This window comes from Vanacampus margaritifer, chromosome 5 (genome assembly GCF_051991255.1).
Source record: "Vanacampus margaritifer isolate UIUO_Vmar chromosome 5, RoL_Vmar_1.0, whole genome shotgun sequence".
In the NCBI taxonomy this organism is placed as follows: Eukaryota; Metazoa; Chordata; class Actinopteri; order Syngnathiformes; family Syngnathidae; genus Vanacampus; species Vanacampus margaritifer.
In genome coordinates, this window is record NC_135436.1 from 19,063,507 (window position 1) to 19,083,251 (window position 19,745).

At 39.6% G+C, this 19,745-nt stretch overlaps 1 protein-coding gene across 1 annotated transcript in view; it reads left to right on the plus strand.

The window, feature by feature from the left end:
* The first annotated feature begins 1,814 nt into the window (after nt 1–1,814).
* The window catches only part of kcnj5 (potassium inwardly rectifying channel subfamily J member 5), a 29,107-nt gene continuing 11,176 nt past the window's right edge, over nt 1,815–19,745 (plus strand). Inside the window, exons 1-2 of the mRNA XM_077566475.1 lie at nt 1,815–1,954; nt 16,867–16,949. Of these exons, the coding sequence (XP_077422601.1) occupies nt 16,887–16,949 (63 nt within the window). The 5' untranslated portion in view covers nt 1,815–1,954; nt 16,867–16,886. The remainder of the gene's footprint in view (nt 1,955–16,866; nt 16,950–19,745) is intronic.

The window sequence follows — 19,745 nt, forward strand, 5'->3', positions numbered from 1 at the left end:
TTGATTCTGTTTAACAATTTAAATCTTTGTAAATCCTCTTTTTGGGGGGAAAAAAGGAGAGAATAACCAAATAGGTTAGCATTAGCATCCACTTTGTTTTACTATGTCGTAATTGTATCTGTCAACAAGATACACGTTTAGAAGTAACTATCACGGCTGGGGGTGGAGGACCCAAATGCAGGGAGGCAGGAGAACCATGGCAGGGATGCATGTTAAACTGAGCACGATTTATTTAACAAAAACACTAACAGAGGTACTGAGCAAAACTCTAAATAAACAAAACCATCAATGTTGTGAAAAGACCAAAAATCAAAGTAACAACAAAACACAAGAATGGTGACGGCGACAATGATCCAACCAAGACTGAATGAAACCAGGAAACTAAATACAAGCCAACTGACGAGACAACGAGAGACACCTGGACAAGACACAAGTAGCTGGGGGAGGTGATTGGACGACACAAGGGAACAGGATGACGAGTACAGGTGCAAACAAAACCAGCAAGACAGGACACCAATCAACACAGTAACATGACCCAACAGTGAGGTCTAAAGAGGTCCACATCCTAGGACTCTTCAATGGGGTGCCCTGGGTTCATTCGGGAAAAAAGGGGGGAAATGATTGGAAAATAAATCTAAAATAAACATTCTTCTGCAGAAATTTACAAAATACAACATAGGTTTTTCTGTGAAAATTACACAATAATGTCCAGTAACATTTCAACACTCACATATGAAATGAGCACTCAAAAACTCCTCCCTGCCTCAGTGAAAGTACACGCTAAAGTGACTACTGGCAGCCTCTGAGCCAGTCAGACTCTGTCTCTCATCATGAAATAGATTAAATTCACGTAACATGAGCAGTTAGTAACGGTTCGACAATAAGGCAAAATGGCGCTAACATGCTGTAGTTACATGGAGTGTTGAGATGAGAGGACGTGGTTACGTTGCCGCTGCTATTGGGTTGAGCATTCCGGATGGCATGGCTAGCAAATACAAAAATAAATGCAGAAAAGTTAGCATTCTCTGTTGCTGGGCATTGCAGGATTATTCATCTTTGCTGAAGTCAAATGTTTTCTTGCTGTTGTCTCTTCTTTCCGTGATCATTAAATAAATTCCTCCTTCGGTTTTGGTAATTCTATGCGACAAAGGTTCAGTTTACCACTGTGCAATTTTAAAATGGAAAACTAAACACCCCAAATTGATACAAATAGAACCGAGCCTTCATGAAGCAGTGAAAATGTTGTATTAATGTCTGTCAAGAACAGACTTTTTTTTTAATTTTTTTTGCTGGGTGGTGGGGGCAGAGTAGTGAATGATTCAACACTTTTTTCTACTCCCATGAGGAATTCTGGGTCAAAATGACCTCTCGCTCCTTTAACGGCACTTGACTCTTCTTCACCTTTCTATTCATTATATTCTCGCCGTGTCTTCCTTTCGTAGACAATTTTCTTTTCTTGCATCTCACTCAAACCCTCGAGGCATTTTCTGGCAAATGATTACAACCACACTCCCCCTCAGTGTGCTAATGCCTTGTCTGCATCTTCAATGCTAAACACACAAACACATCCTTTGCTTAACCTCTCTCTGCAAAACTGTATGTGACAAACACATACGCACGCGAAGGACAAATCCTGAGGGAAAAAGACATCCGACGTGTGCGTGGAAGTGGCAAGAGAGAAGCAATCAAGACACCGGGCACATATTTACATCCCCTTGTCTTGTCCTCTCTCTCCCACTCTGACTCTGCCTCTATCTCCCCCACCCGTGCCTCTCTGGCTGAGACACCGAGCCCTCGCTCACACTTGATATAGAGCTGTGAGGAGCAGAAGGAGCAGGGTGGCAGAAGAGGAGAGGCAGAAGCTGGGGGGAAAAAAAAGGAGTGCACAGTTTTGGAGGGGGGAGTAGTTGGTGAGATGCCTCGAAGGGACAGCTACTCCCGCAAAGACCTGAAGGTAAGCCTGATGATACACTTGGCTGATGATGGCAGTATCACTGTATCGGTGAATGGCATCTGCTTTGCATGAAGGCTTAGATACAACGTCCCCATCTAGAGTCGCTCGCCAGATGAAAAGTGCACATCAACTGTGCGGATGAGGTAGCTTGAGTAGAGCAAGACCGATTCAAGCGTCAAGCAAAAACAAATGAAGAAGAAAAAGTGTTGACGGGTAAAGTGGTCGGATAAGCCTCCTCCATCAGCATGCAATCGAATCACATCATCACATCTCTCTCTCCGCATCTTTTATCGCCGGTGCGACTGCGGTGATGCGTACGTCGGCATCCTCGTGCCCTCGTGGTTGGCGGGGGCAGGGCGACGATAGGGGGTTGTGTGACGCCAAAAAAACGCAGAGAGAAGCTCGTTCGTCTCTCCACTCGTGCGCTCAGTGCAATGCAGGAGTTTACGGCGCCAAGGTGCATCTGCGTTACTCGCAGCACATGAGGAGGAGGAGGAGGAGGAGGAGGAGAGTGGAGGGACCGCAGACGCGCAGCATGTTTTTGCTTTTGGGAGCAGCAGATAAAGCCGAGGACGCGGGGGTAGTGATATCTGCTGGCTATGTTTTCATGAATATTGTAGGCTACACCAAAGCATTGACTAAAAATCATGTTTATTGATTCCCTTGGAACAAGCATCTCGAACCGCACACCCCTCTGTACTCCAACGCACATCCGGAAAGTAGTTGCTGTAAAACTTTTATGGCAATGCAGTGGGCTGAGCGGGCCGTATTAATCAAGTACGGCTCCCCCGAAGCCGTAGTCCGCCCGCTATTGTCTCATTGGGGAATTGAAAGCCTGGCGTCTAGGCAATGTGCCGAATCAGTCATCATTTTTTAATGTCTCTACTTTGGGAATAAAAAAAAAACAAACATGAAAAGCGAGGCATCACTGCTCTGTTAGTTAAAGAGAATAAAGGCAGGGCAAGTTCTAACAGCCTGATTTCGAAATACAGCAACAAAGCCTTAGACATTTCTCACAAGCTTCTTTTTGCCAGCATTATCTTTAATGAGCTTGCTTGCAGCTGCTTGTGCCATTATTGGATATTTCAAGTGCGCTGGGGGAAGTGTGAACAGCAAAGACGTAATGGTTTCTGATAGAAGGCCTTTTGACCTTATTATCTGCGCATCATCGTAAACGGCAACTCTCCTGCTAGGCTGTGACCGCATCTCCGGAATAAACGGGCAAAAGAGGGCAAAGTTTGGTTCATTAAGAGACTCTCCAAAGTCTGTGAATTATTAAGTGGGTCTTTTTATAAAGTCAGGATTGGATGTCTTAAGGGGACATAGGGGGAACGCCAACCTCAAAGGAAGGCATTTACTGTTTATGATGAGCTTATTCCAGGAATACAGACCGTCTTAAGATCCTTAAAGAAATGTGTGCATGTCCAACTCCTTCCTGGATACACATTTTAGTCATTAATAAATTTACTTTATATTCATTTATTCATCTTCTGCATTAATTCAGTATTTCTTCATAGATTGCGGTGTTCTGTGACTGTACGTAGCAAGGACATATTTCTGATAAAGTGGTCACCCTACTAATAGGTACCATACCCCAATTAGTCACTACGCGTGTCGTTCGTGTAAAAAGAGTAAACGCTTCATTCAAATGGATGCGCTCTTCTTCACATCAAGGAAGAAAAAAATGTGTAGCAACTATTATTATACTACTGCTCACAGATAGACATTAGTTCACTTCGGAGTCAATTTTGACGTCTTTTACTGATCAGAACAGTAGATGAATGTGGAAAAAGACGATAGTGTGGACATGTTGGAAATATGATTTTATCAGAGGTGGGCAATTTGTCCATCATTCGCTAGTGGCCGGCCCAACAGTCCGTCGTCATCAGCCCCCTCGTTATTTCAGGCCGTCAGTCCGTCAAACCTTCATCGTTATTAAAAAAAAAAAAAAGTATTTTATTCATAGATTTTAGTTTAAAGAACAAAAAACATAGACAATATAAAAAACGATCAAACAAAATCGTTATTTTGTTTGTTCGTCAACGTTATTTTTACCGTGTTTCCGTCATCGCTAAAGTACAGTTCGTCACAACTATTTTAGGAAAATGTTACAAATAAATTAAATATTTACAAGCCCACAATTTTAGTCATTTAGAAACAGTTTGGACAAATTCACATAAAAAATATATATATTTACTGTAAATTCTAAACCCATTACTGCTCCTCCTCCCCAAACTTTCTCTCATCTTTGTTTCTCAAATCAGTGTTTGCGTCAGTCATCAGTTTGCTAGCAAAACGGACCTTCCGTCAATGCTGATGCACTACCCACCACTGGATATTATTAAACAGACTGTAATTTTTTTTTTCTCCCAATGACAGCTTCTGAATCGTGATCACTCCACAATGTTGTGTGCATACACAGTGCTTCCTCTAGTATTTTATAAGCTTTTCTTGTCTGCCCGCCAGCCCCCCCGTCAATTAATACTAGTTGCCGGCCGCCGCGCACACTTACTTCCCCCATTGACTTACGACGAACAGTAATAGCTGGATGCCGTTCGGTCAGCCGGCTATCAAGTTGCCATCAGAAGACGACAGTATACAGTATACCACATCTGTGTATGTATTGGTCTTAGAAGAATAACGGTATTCAAATTAAGCATCTGAATATTAATGCAAACTTGACGTCGCATGAATCTATTAAGTAGTATAAAATTGCTTATATAATTCGATCACCCCATAGAAAAACCACTCATGAATCAAGCAATGCAAATTCAACTGCACCTACGACTCCAAGCATCAAGATTTATAGTACGGCCCACTCACTGATTCGCCAAAAGCCTCACTAAGCTGATATATTTCTGCTTTGGTACAGTGCAGCATGTGCAAAGCCATCCGTCATCTTTGGACTGATATTTCAGTCTCTCTTTTGAGTTCTGTTTTGTCTTTTGACTACACACACAAAAAGTTTGTATTACTATCTTTGTGGGGCCATCTCATTGACATAATGCATTTCCTAGCCCCTTCCCCTAACCCCAACCATGAAAAATGATTGCCTACCCCTATTCATTACCCTAACCTCAAACATAACCCAATTCAAACCTAAACTCTAAAACCAAGTCTTGACCCTCAAAAAGAGATATAAACCTGTGCAGCAAAATGGACGGGTGGGCCCCGCAACTCTGTGGAATCCCGAAATGTTGGCCCCACTATGTGACAAAAACAAGACCACACACACACACATATTGGATGGAGTTGCACGATCACATCAGTGCATTTTGCTGGCTCCGGGGAATTGAATCGAGACTCTGTATTTGTAAAATACTACAACGAGTAGGAATGGGTTCAGGTCACCTTTCGTACTGCAGCTATTCAATAGTGTAACAGCAATCATGTTATTCAAGGCTCACATGCAAGGAAGTAGCGAGTTGGTTTACCCAAAAGATTACAGCCTACACTTGATTTGCTTTTCGATGACATGTCAAACCCAGATAGGCTACTGTATAGGGGGCTGAGTCAAGGTTCCAATTGTTCCTCACTAAGGATTACAAGCTTGCTTGAGGGCTATAGTTTGTGTTCTAAACGCATGGCACATTATATTGTTTTTTTTGGGCGTCTGTTGCTTCAACTCTAATTTGTGATCTTTTTGGGTTTTGATTTACACTCACATTCGATCATGCCACACACTAGAGCTGTTGTCATGGCGATGTGTTGTCTTCAAGGCTAAATTGTTGATTTCTTTTCAGTGCTGTTGCAATGAGTAAAATGAGGAAATTGTTCAATTGTGTTGCAGTTATCACGTGTTTGTGAAAATTGGAAGTTTAGAATATGCAGTCCTCATTCTTTTCATTTTTGTTGTCTATGCTGTCTGTGAGAAAATTTTCAGACTAGTGAACAGAGAAGTTTACCACCGTTATAAAGACTGACCGTCTTAAACAGAGGCGAGTAGAACCTTGAAGTGGCTAATGACACTAAGGAGAGTCTTCATTAATGTATTGTATCCTTATCTGTGAGCAGCAGGTTACTGGTTGTGAGATAAAACACTTCTGGACCCGAGGCCAGTGAGGATTACACTACCTTTGTCTGACTTGAATATTTTGATAGTGGTGAATTCTTTGTCTAATTCATGAGTACTCCCTACGTGAAGATAGGCAGACAATAGCAGAGATGCTTTGGTCGTCTATCTGATAAACATTCAGGTTGCGCCAGTTGAACTGAACCCAAGTGAGGATTCCTGCATCCTTACGGCGTCTGCGTTACTACGTTTCTAATTGCGGATGCGGAAAGAGTGCAAAACTCTCATGTGATCTAAAATGTAAAAAAAAACGATCTCAATAATTGGCTGCAAACAAGAATACGTACATATTTTAGTTGCTTATAAACTTCTGCAAACTGCATCCAGATTATTGCAGAATGAGTACAAATCAGCATCACTAATGAAGCTATTTGTAATTTATGCAAATTGTACATCATTTTAAGCAGAATAAGACTGTTAATTACTGCAGTGCCATTCAAATGTGGGAAGAGAGCACATACAGCTCTTTTTACACATGGGAGCACCCCCCCACCCCCCAATTTTTTTTAAACAGGTTTTATGCAAGCATGGAGCGAGCGTGAGCGTCCTTCTCCCAGGGGAAATACATTGCCATACATTTGCAGCTCATTAACACAGATGAAAGGGAGAAATAGGGGATGGCTAACAAGGCGAGCATTGATTTTCTTGATATTTTATAATCATTTGTTGATTGACTTTCTTGGAAACTGAGGGACATCTGGGTATCTTCTTAGCACAACTTGCCTTACAGCTACCAACAAATGGCATAAAAATAAATTAAAAAGTGACGTTATAATACCGTTTAGTCTGATTTATATGATGACTGTGGTACCTGAAAGATTATTTTAAGGCGCTATTATTGCCCAGATCTGCAATCACTCAATAAATGGATGGACAAGGTCAACAAAATTCACTTGGGAGCTGGCATTTAAACTAAACTTTCTTGGTAATAAAGTCCATCCATCCATTTTCTTAACCGCTTAGTCCTTCATTGTAAATAAATATCAATCTTAACCATTGATCGGCAATGGATGGGTCCATTCTTTCTTGTAGTTTATTAAAAAATTCTCGCCCTGCCATATACAAACTAATTCTTAATACATTGAGTTGCTGTGATATCGCCAGCTAATTCGAAACCTTTGTTAAAAAGCAGGCTATGATGTGCGTGATTAAAAGTTGTTTCTCCTTTGCACTTACTACACTCTAAAAACAGTTGGGTTTAAAATGGACCGATCCTCTACTTGGGTCAATTTGACCCAACTTTGAGTCAAGAAATGTGTCTTAAGTGTAAGACAACTAATAATTATTGGTCAGATCCTTGGGTCAAAAAATTGGGTCAAAAAATTGGGTCATTTTGTAAAAAAAGAAAACAACCCAGAAAGTCGGGTCAAATTGACCCATAAAGTGGATCGGTCCATTTTTGATCCATAATTGGGTTACTTTTGACCCAATTGTTTTTAGAGTGTGAGGACATATGGACGTGAATATAGGTTGTCTCAAGTGACAAATTATGATAAACCTTTGTTAAAAAACAGGCTATGATGTGCATGATTAAATGTTGTTTCTCCTTTGCACTTACTACACTCCAAAAACAGTTGGGTTGAAAATGGACCGATCCTCTACTTGGGTCAATTTGACCCAACTTTGAGTCAAGAAATGTGTCTTAAGTGTAAAATAACTAATAAATATTGGTCAGCTCCTTGGGTCAAAAAATTGGGTCATTTTGTAAAAAAAGAAAACAACCCAGAAAGTCGGGTCAAATTGACCCATAAAGTGGATCGGTCCATTTTTTATCCATAATTAGGTTACTTTTGACCCAACTGCTTTTAGAGTGTGAGGACATATGGACGTGAATATAGGTTGTCTCAAGTGACAAATCATGATGCTTCAAGCAAACAAGTGAGGTAGAATCAGTGCAAGAGCGTGATTGAGCACTGAAACATTATTCCGCTGATGCAATGTATAGATACAGTATTGTTTGCCAAAACATTAGCAACAAAGCACAGTCGCTCCCAAAGTGTTGTAAATGAGTTCCCTGCACTGTATTAACGATGGCCTGAAGTCTTGTGAAAACTGCATCGCTAGCAAAGTTTAGTGTGCAATCAAATGTTCAATCAGTGTTCAACTAACTAACTAATGCCGTTTGCATGTTTACGTTACAGCAAGCTATTTTCTTGATGTGTCAAGACTGCCTCAAAATGGTATAAAATGCTAAACTGAAGCTATATTTCTTTGCTTGGCCATCATTCCTCTCCAGCTATGAGTAGCACCTAGAAACTCAAATGTATGCCCCTGGATAACAAAGTGTCAAACACCAATACCAGATTAGAAACATTTGAGGGTTTGAAGAGGGTTGTGATGTGGCTCCTCGAGGTGTTGCTTTTTGAAACCATCTAAGTTTTTAACCCTGGAGAACCCAAGAACCCTTTTCTTCTTTGGAAAATTATGTATTATACATTAAATGACTGCTATAAATTCACTGAACACCAAAATATATGTTTTTTCAATTTTAACCCTTGTTTTTGGAACTAGCTCAGAGTTGCTAATTTATCAAAATATATATATAAAACATACTCCTAGGCATTCTGCAACATGATATGAAATAGATTAACAAAAAAAAAACACAATTTTACCATCTGATGGTTTGCTGAGAAGAAGGTTTTGTTTGGATTGATTTCCAGCTCAACAAAACAGCATGTTGCCAGCCATCTTGTCACCACCACTCTGGCTCATGTAAGTGCAATATTCATCCACTAGATGGCCCCATGCAGGGGTCAGAAGTGGCACTCTGGACTTTTGAAGTTAAATTTGTAAAAAAGAAAAAAGAAAAAAAAAGGTCTTTGTTATTTGAGTAGCAGAATTTATAGGGGCCAAATTTGACCCCGTGGGTTCTTCAGGTAATAAAACAGAGGACATACTACCAGTTCCGGGTGAGTGACACACACCTAAAACTGCTGTACAACTGGTAGTGCCTTGAATATTTCAAGGGTGTCAGGAAGTGACTGAGGGATGTGGAGAGAGAGAGAGACAGAAAGTGATTGAGAGAGTTTGACATATCATTAGGGAAATTGTTCTCCAGTCAGTGCGAGAGGGACGTCTCAATGCAGCAGTGTCACTCCGGAGAAGGTCATCCATGAGAAGGGTAAAACTTGATACACTCGGCTCGCTATCGGACATAATGGGAAAACGGGGAGGGCGGGTTGGTATGAAGTTTGTATACGCGAGTCTAGCAGCATATCAGTGTTAGTCCGGCCTGGAGCCAAACTTGCTAGGGACGTTTTTAGTCATTTGACCTGCCCGACCTCAATGTGTCACAAGTGAATAAAGATAGGGACCCAAGTCCTTGTTATTTTATGAGCCGATCAAGGCTGGGGACATAATCGTGACACTACCAGTAACAATAACTCATTGCTGTTACTTCAAGGAAAGCAGCCTCCATGACGACGATGCAGGGTCACAAGATAAGCTTTGACATTTAGTTGCGGTATCTTTTATGATGCGTGGATCAATACAGAAATATCAGTAACTCCAATACCAGATTTTTCTGCTCTAAAATAATATTCAAATCAAAATATTGATACCCTTTGTATTGGAGTCATTTGAGGTTGTATATTTATATTTAATACAAGTATTTACGCTACTGGGATTTTGTCTAAATGATATGCAGCTGGTGGGAACTCGTTCTTCTGCCTGGCACTTAAGTCCCACTTTGACTACAATGGCATTACTGCAGAGTGTAAACTAAGTCATGTGGGGTGCTATTTTAGACATGTTTGTGAAAACACCTCAGGTTTTACCACAACACAGAATATGAGGCATTTATGATGAGGCAGACTGAAAAGGACTCTCTGTAAGCTTTAGGCCTTAATGGGTTAAAACACAAACATGTTTGTTTTTTGGGGAGAGGGGAGGCTGGAACGCATTAATGTCATTTCCATTTATCTCAATGGGAAAAATTGATTTGACGTACAATTTTTTTTTTATCACGATCATAATCAAGGAACAATTCAAACTTGTATCTCGATCTCAGAGCTAAACACTGTTTGTGTTGGAATTGTTCATATTAATATATACTGTGATGAAATAAGTAAAAAAAAAAAATCCATTTTTTGTACTGCTTATCCCCATCAGGGTAGCGGGTGTGAGAGATGGGGTGAACCCTGAACTGGTTGCCAGCCAATCAACAAAAATACATGCTTCAAGAAGTAGCAACAGAGTTCAACTTGGAGTTATAAATGTGTGTATTATTGAATTAATCTCACATGGTTTAAAAATAAAAAAAAGCCTACATTTATTCAGGTGAAGTTTCCTTAAGAATTGATCATTAAAAAGTTGATTACAATAAAGCATGTTCAACAAACACCAAGACTAACCCTGAACAGCGAGTTGACAGGCACTGAGAGAGGAAACTCTGGGTTCTAAAAAAAGACCACATCAATGGAGGCCTGATTTGTCAAGTCGCCATGGCAACGGGGAAGCGCAGAATGCGGGGCTGCCTTCTTCTTTCATATTTTTTTTTTTTTACCCCTCACAACTGAAAATCTTAATGCGATCATATGGCAAATTTCAACGTGTCTTTAGAAAAAAAAGTGCAACACCGCGGCGGCTCCCCGTAGAGAACACTGCTGCTCGAGTCGATGCGTAAATTTAAATGTAGTCCTTTGCAATCACAATAATGTTACAGGGGAAACCTGTTGAATGGTAGCTCATGAATTCCTTTCGTTTAGTTGCAAAACCTTGCGGGGGAGAAGCGCACTTGAATTAACATGAAATATTAAAACATTATTCTGATTAAATATTTACGAGCAATTTAAATTTGAGTGATCCAGTGTTATAAAACAACAAGTTCTTGTCAGCTGCCTCAATATACTTCTACATTTAAAACAAACAAACAAACAAACAAAAAAGATAAATAACAATAATAATAAAATTATCTAATGTGTATTTTTTATGAAGCTTTTTTTTTTAAACATAAATAATCAGACACATTATTTGTGGAATAAGTATCAGTTCGGTTTCACTGATACCAGTTTCATTTTTGATTATCGGATCAGAAGGAAATTTGTGGCATCCAACATCGCTAGTTTATATCCGCCACTTGGTTACTGTCTACAGTTGTTTGGCCTCCTTTTTCTTGCTTGTACGGCAGGTTTTGTTTTTGTTTTTTCTACAGTTTTTGTTCTTTTTTTTCCCGGCAACAACAATAAATTGTAAACTATGTCTTTACACGGATGAGCAACCAATAATGCCGCAGTTACATTTGTATTCTAAACTGCCGGAAGTGATATTGCTGACTTTGCAACATACCGTACTACTATGGTTATTAATTGTAACCATGCCACGACAAGCACTACAATACAATGTATGACTTCCGCTGTCGATACGGTTAGCGCTATCTGCAGATCAGGTTGCCACAAGCGTCTCCATCTCATGGTGATACGCAGTCAGTGCTTATATATAGCTCAGGGATTGATCTTGACTACACAGCCATCTTGCCTTACTGTTACTGTGGAAACACTACAATGAGCAGTATAACTACGTTAGTTAATTAACTATTTGGTCTTTCTTTTGTTGAAGAAAATAATCATTTTCTTTGCGTGTTCGTTTTCTTTCGGGTAGTGAGAATGTTGGTTATCCGAATCCAGGCTGAAGATCGGTGAACAGTTCCTTCGAAGGTTTTATTTTACAGAATATTCCGGACACAAGCGAGTTTACAGAACATAGCTGCAGCTTCTCGCAAGTGTGAAGTTACAGCGGACTCACAACATTCTTATACTATCTTGAAGGGGCGGTACCACAACGCCCCCTCCAAACAGCCCACCTGGAGTTCACCGGACATGAGATTAGACTTTAAACACATCATTGATTACAGACACTTCAACCACAGACAATGGCCCATTGTTGTGGAAATAGATGAGGTCCCAGTCATGACGATAAGACTTTAAAAACATCATTGATTACAGACACTTGGCAGATATTGCGACATCACTCACAAAGACAGATCCATAGATAAAAGTTCTACTGAGGAAATAAATAAATTAAAACAGTTATGACTAAATCTGGGCAGAAGACCCTCTTCACTTTTCATCTTGGACTGAAACGATAGTGCTCCAGCAATACCGTGTTGTTATTTGTGGACTTTTGTGGTGAGCAGTGCCGCTTCGATTGGACTGTACAATATTTAACTACATGCTTTTGCCTGAATAGGGAAGCAATTTATTATTACCACCAGTACATTTTTTTTTTTGCACAAACACTGTTCTTATTGATGATAAAATATGCTGTACAACATGCTCTATATCTGAAAGTAAGGTTACTCTTGCCCTCCACATGAAAGCAAAGTAAAAAGTCATGTTTGAATTTATAATAACTGCTTCAACATTATTGTTGATGGTGGGCTCGCTTGTACTGAGGATAATACAGTCAGTGTTGGGGAAAAAATAATAATTCTATTTCTGTGGTCTCAAATCACGGCGAACCAGCCTGGATAACACTTGTGGGGCGTTCAATGATCTTGTTCAAATAATTATGTTAACTTTGCGACATGGGCCACTTCAAGGTAGCGACTTTGACTTTACTGCCACCACAGCACAACATTAGCAGGCATCGCTTATACCATTGCTTCCTGTTACTTTGAAGCCCAACAGATAGAATACTCCTGTTATCAACACAAACACTATTCAGCGAAAGCATCCAGTCACTCTCATGGTAACAAGATAAATGCGTGTTACCCTCTTCAACCACCGAGATAAAACACCTCACATTCAGGATGGCTGAGTCTACCGTGAGCCGCAATCAGTCTCGCTTTCCTACAGTTCGCAAACCCGCTCGGATCATGCTAAATTCACGAGAAGCAAAAATGACTGAAAAACAGAATCATTTTCATGTATTCAGTGAGAAGCTTTGTGTGTTCCCGCACATGCTGCCCGTCTCCCTGCTCAGATGCCTGTCACGTCACTCTGCCCTTTGCTTTGGACCATCAATGTCAACACTACATTCCTGTGTGGGCCTGATTTGTGATGTGTTCCTCTCACTTTTAGTCGGCCGCTTCCTGGTTGCCTCTCCTTTTGCTGGTCAGCGATCAAATTGATTGATGCTAGCGGCCGATGACAAGGAAATGTCAGATGCCGTTGGATCGTGAATCAGCCAAAATACATCATTTATCCGTATTTCTTTTAGCACCGTTGATTACTGAGCACTGGGAAATCCCTGGCTCCTTTGCTGAATTAACAGTCGCTGATTTCCAAACAACACCCAGGGGCTCTCTAAATTAATTGCCCCGTGTAGCTTGAAAGGTTTAACAGGATTACCACAAAAAAATAGGGCTTTTCACATGATCTATTGTTATGTCTCGACAACTTTACACAAGGGACAAACACACAACTGCTTGCTCGCTTGGATAAATGCTACCAGTGAGTGTAATTCATACATTCTCTCATTGCCAGGAAACAATGTCAAAAACAGATCCTTAGGCACAAATTGCATACCATATTTTCTCAAAAATTGGCCTCTAATCTACAACGTGCCTCACTTCACAAATCAATGCCTCTTTTAAAATAGATGCATCCTCCATTTTTTTTATTTGGTGGAAATACATTTAGGGACGTTGTAGAAGCCAGTGAATTGTGAAGAGTAAACGTGTTGGTCCGATTTGACTTTAATTTAGCAATTGCAAAAGGTCTTAGCAAATCAAATAAAAAAGTAAATGTGTACAAAACAACCCAGAAAGTTGGGTCTGATACTCTACTGAGGTCAATTTGACCCAATTTCTGGGTCATTTTGCAAAAAAAAAAAAAAAAAAGTACATTTGTACAAAACAACCCAGAAAGTTGGGTCTGATACTCTACTTAGGTCAATTTGACCCAATTTCTGGGTCATTTTGCAAAAAAAAAAGTTCATTTGTACAAAACAACCCAAAAGTTGGGTCTGATACTCTACTTAGGTCAATTTGACCCAATTTCTGGGTCATTTTGCAAAAAAAAAAAAAAAAAAGTACATTTGTACAAAACAACCCAGAAAGTTGGGTCTGATACTCTACTTAGGTCAATTTGACCCAATTTCTGGGTCATTTTGCAAAAAAAAAGTTCATTTGTACAAAACAACCCAAAAGTTGGGTCTGATACTCTACTTAGGTCAATTTGACCCAATTTCTGGGTCATTTTGAAAAAAAAAAAAAGTAAATTTGTACAGAACGACCCAGAAAGTTGGGTCTGATACTCTACTTAGGTCAATTTGACCCAATTTCTGGGTCATTTTGCAAAAAAAAAAAAAAAAAAAGTACATTTGTACAAAACAACCCAGAAAGTTGGGTCTGATACTCTACTTAGGTCAAATTTGACCCAATTTCTGGGTCATTTTGCAAAAAAAAGTACATTTGTACAAAACAACCCAGAAAGTTGGGTCTGATACTCTACTTAGGTCAATTTGACCCAATTTCTGGGTCATTTTGCAAAAAAAAAGTACATTTGTACAAAACAACCCAGAAAGTTGGGTTTTTTGGGCATTTAGGGACGATGGAGAAGCCAGTGAATTGTGAAGAGTAAACGTGTTGGTCCGATTTGACTTTAATTTAGCAATTGCAAAAGGTCTTAGCAAATCAAATAAAAAAGTAAATGTGTACAAAACAACCCAGAAAGTTGGATCTAATACTCTACTTAGGTCAATTTGACCCAATTTCTGGGTCATTTTGCAAAAAAAAAGTTTATTTGTACAAAACAACCCAAAAGTTGGGTCTGATACTCTACTGAGGTCAATTTGACCCAATTTCTGGGTCATTTTGCAAAAAAAAAAAAAAAAGTACATTTGTACAAAACAACCCAGAAAGTTGGGTCTGATACTCTACTTAGGTCAATTTGACCCAATTTCTGGGTCATTTTGCAAAAAAAGTACATTTGTACAAAACAACCCAGAAAGTTGGGTCTGATACTCTACTTAGGTCAATTTGACCCAATTTCTGGGTCATTTTGCAAAAAAAAAAGTACATTTGTACAAAACAACCCAGAAAGTTGGGTCTGATACTCTACTTAGGTCAATTTGACCCAATTTCTGGGTCATTTTGCAAAAAAAAAAGTTCATTTGTACAAAACAACCCAAAAGTTGGGTCTGATACTCTACTTAGGTCAATTTGACCCAATTTCTGGGTCATTTTGCAAAAAAAAAAAAAAAAAAGTACATTTGTACAAAACAACCCAGAAAGTTGGGTCTGATACTCTACTTAGGTCAATTTGACCCAATTTCTGGGTCATTTTGCAAAAAAAAAAAAAAAAAGTAAATTTGTACAGAACAACCCAGAAAGTTGGGTCTGATACTCTACTTAGGTCAATTTGACCCAATTTCTGGGTCATTTTGCAAAAAAAAAAAAAAAAAAAAGTGCATTTGTACAAAACAACCCAGAAAGTTGGGTCTGATACTCTACTTAGGTCAATTTGACCCAATTTCTGGGTCATTTTGCAAAAAAAAAGTTCATTTGTACAAAACAACCCAAAAGTTGGGTCTGATACTCTACTTAGGTCAATTTGACCCAATTTCTGGGTCATTTTGAAAAAAAAAAAAAAAAGTACATTTGTACAGAACGACCCAGAAAGTTGGGTCTGATACTCTACTTAGGTCAATTTGACCCAATTTCTGGGTCATTTAGCAAAAAAAAAAAAAAAAGTACATTTGTACAAAACAACCCAGAAAGTTGGGTCTGATACTCTACTTGGGTCAATTTGACCCAACTTTGGCCAACATTTTTGTTGGGTCATTTTGTATAAAGCAACACTGAAAGTTGGGTCAAATTGACCCATAAAGTGGATCAGTCAATTTTTGATTCATAATTGGGTTACTTTTGACCCAACTGTTTTTAGAGTGCATCCTTACGAGACACATAATCATGCACACACCCTCACTGCAAAAACACATAGCAATAATACACCTGCTCCTAACACAATCCCATACACCTGTCATGAGATATATTCTCATCACATCGTTGGGGAAAACAAAAGTGATCTTATTACACGTCGTCAGTTATCTAATTTATTTACAATGTAATGTGTTGTTTGTGTTTGTCCATAGTGTAATGCTAGTTGTGTTCAACTCAATTGTTGAGCATAATCTCATAAATTTATTGTGTCCCGAATTAGTGCTTTGTGTAGGGACATCTCAAAAAGTAGCAAGTGCAACACAGCACAATGTAAGAGTAGTAAGAGTAGAAATCCTCACAGGATTATATGTAAGTAAGTACAAGTACAATTTTTCCAAAAGGTCACTTGAGTAAATGCAAAGGTGTAAATCTAGCACCTTACTACTACTAGTCATGTAAACTGGGTTGAAAAGTTGTTTCATTAATAGACCTAACTAATAAATACAGATCAGCGTGGTTTTGTAGATGAGCCGCACTGCCACTGGTCTGTTTTGGCTGGAAAGTCCATTGATCAAAGTGAGACGGTGCAGAAACAAGTCTGTACTGTAGTTTTGCCTTGAACCGCAATGCATTATTGATAGGGGCTAAAAATAAATCTGGCTAAAATATTCCTACTATTACAAACCTCCCACAATAGATTCCTGTTATACCTTGCAGTTGAGTAAATAAATGTCTCTGGTTTATATTTAGGGAAATGTGGTATACACATGCAATTGTGGCCATTTGTAGAACAAGTAACCTTTTAAAACCTTTTTCAAACAACCGTGGTGGGTTTGTGTTCTGTCAAGTAGTCGCTGAAAGTATTGACAGGTTGATAAATTGAGGACATTTCCATGGCAGGAGAAAAATAATTTAACTCCAAAATAACATTGTTACTGCTTTTATTTTAACACTAAGAACTAATAATGGACAGCTCCTGTCTGGGCAATAATGGCAACATGTTCCTATGTTCTGTAGGTGTTGAGCTTCAGTTGAGGATGGCGGGAGATTCCAGAATCCTCATGGACCACAACATGGAGATAGGTGTCACGCCTGCACAGGTAAAAAAAAAAAAAAGCCAAACCTATTCACACAATGGACTATTTAGTAGATTAGCCACTTAAGATAGAAGCTGGTATGAAGAGAGAGGAGATGAACAATACAACTCTTTTCTTTAGTCCTTCCTCGGTTCTCCTGACAGCCTCACGACTCTGGCTGGAAGTGTTCGGTTTAGGTGAACGGTATGGGATTTTTTAATAGGTTTTAGGTGAACTAATGAATATACACACACACTCACACGCACGCACACACACACATACACATACTCACCCACATACAAAATTAAAAAAAAAAAATTATTATTATTATTTTTTAAATAGAGAGAGAGCAATGATGATGACATGTCAAATCGGTAAAATTACCGAATGAACAATACTGAGCTCTCCAGAAAAAAAAAGAAAATGAAATAAATAAATACGCGGCTAGTATAACTGAAGCTATTTCTCCAATTCAAACGGGTGGCATTTGCCTGGTAGTGGGTATTGAGAACTGATTGCAACTCGCCCTTCCTTCCCGAGCACGGTCAGGAAAGCTCAATAAGTGAAAACGTCACCCACTTACCACTGTAGTGTGGAGAGGACTAATGAATTTGTGTTAGGGACGTTACCCGCAGGGACTGTATTGACTACGGAGGCCAAAGATTGGGCGGCACCGTTTGTGACAGCTTCATTAATCACTCTGTTAGCTCAAGCGTGATGGACCTTTTTATTTATTCTTTCACTTAAAGCTGTGTAAAATCTAAAAACAAACACATATCCTCACTAATACAATTCAAAAGTTGGGGGACGCGTTTTCATTTGATTTACAGATCTCAGCACAGTTGACTAAAAGGAACTCAACAGACATGGAGTGAATGCATTGTCATCAAACCGCTAATTGCAGTGCCAAGTCAATAAGCATCGTCTTTCAATTCTTCCTCGTCCAGATGTTCCTTAAACAAAGATCACCTCGAATTGATAGTAGAAAACTCAATACACTCAAATGACGTATGGATATCAAGAGGTGCTCAACAGCAACTGACGTCTCAATAACTTGCAAGTCTTGAATACATCCGTCTGATTCTGCAATATACAATCCAAGGATCTTCAAGGAGATTATTTACTGTAGGTATTGTAAATTTTGCCATCAAAGCTCCAAGGTCAGTGCAATACACGAAAAAAGCACCGTAAATTTATTGGGGCTAAGTTGACATCATTTAAAGATTTAAAGGGGCAGGATGTGTGTTTTTTTTTTTAACCCAACACAACATATATTAAATTTGTCGATTCACATTGGAAGTGTTAGCGGGTTGCCCACATGTCATCTCATGTGTGCACACATCCAAACATAGTGGCAAGAATTTAGATTTTTACAGCCAGTGTTTTTATACCCCGGTATGTTATAAATAAGACAAGATGATTTCTGGCAGATGACTTGAAAGCAGTTCATGTTCTTAAGAGAGAAATAAAATGGGTAATTGTGTGGAGGATGCAATCAGTATCTTTGAGAGAGCTGGAGGATGTTCAGTTGTTTCCGATGCAGGTTTGCCAGGATTCCAGGTGTGACGGGAGAGGACAGAGGGGAAATAGTGGGAGGCAGAGGACAGCAGTGGAGCCAGATCGCTCATTGGAGTTGTGCCAACAGAGCCAACGTCCTTGGGTTTTTTGTTTACTCTATATGTTCTCCCCTTTGCGCCAATATATGGACACCACTCATGATTTAAGCAACAAGAAACAAGACTTTGCTGCTGGGCTCGTACTATTGGGATTTGTAGTTCCCCCTAAACTCAGTGGAGTAGATACAATTTTGACAAGCAATTAATCTTAGATATATATATATATATATTTGTCAAAAACTGAAGAAGCTGTTCTTACACAGGACACAACTCGACTGGTGCGTCACTTTTATAGACTGCAAAAATATTTGTCCTTCCGTCACCACTGCAATGACAAGCCAACAATTTTGTAGCAGTTGGTACATATTAGCAGTGGCCGTTTAACTCACTCACTAACATTCAGTTAATTGACTGTCAATTTCAAAATGTTATTATTAATGAGATGGATTAATTAGAAAGATTAATTTAGGGGTGACCAAGTTCACTCCTTGAGAGCCCCTATGCAGCCTGTTTTAGTTGTATCCCTCCTCCAACACACTTGAATCAAATGACCAACTCATAAGCAAGTTTTACAGAAGTCTGATCCTGATCATATGAATCAGGTGTGAACAGCTATGGTGTTAATCTATTGATTAGAAGATGTTATATAAGAAGGCTATTGTAAAGATATTTAGGAGGAAATTGTTACATAGTACAGTGGACGACTGATTAGCACATCCGTCGCACAGTTTAGAGCTGGGGTACAGAACCCTTGGTCCTCGAGAGCCGCTGTCCCGCCTGTTTTCCATGTCTTCCTCCTCCAACACAGCTGACTCGTTATCAGCTCATCAGCAAGCTCTGTAGAAGCCTGATAATGATCCTGTTCATCAAATCAGGTGGGTTGGTGGAGGGAGACATGGAACACAGGCAGGACAATGGGTTCTCGAGGACCAGGGTTCCCTAGCCCTGGCGTAGAGGTTGCATGTTCACATTTGAGTTGTGCCCTTCTGTGTGGCATTTGCATGTTCTCCCCATGCCTGTGCGGGTTTTCTTTGGGTACTCCGGCTTCCTCCCACATTGCAAAAAGACGCATGGTAGGTTAACTGTGGACTCTAAATTATTAGTAGGTGTGGAAGTTTGTGTGAATGGTTGCCTACATGTGCCTTGCAATTAGATGACTGCCTCTTGTCCAAAAGTCAGCTGGGACAGGCGACCCTAGTGAGGA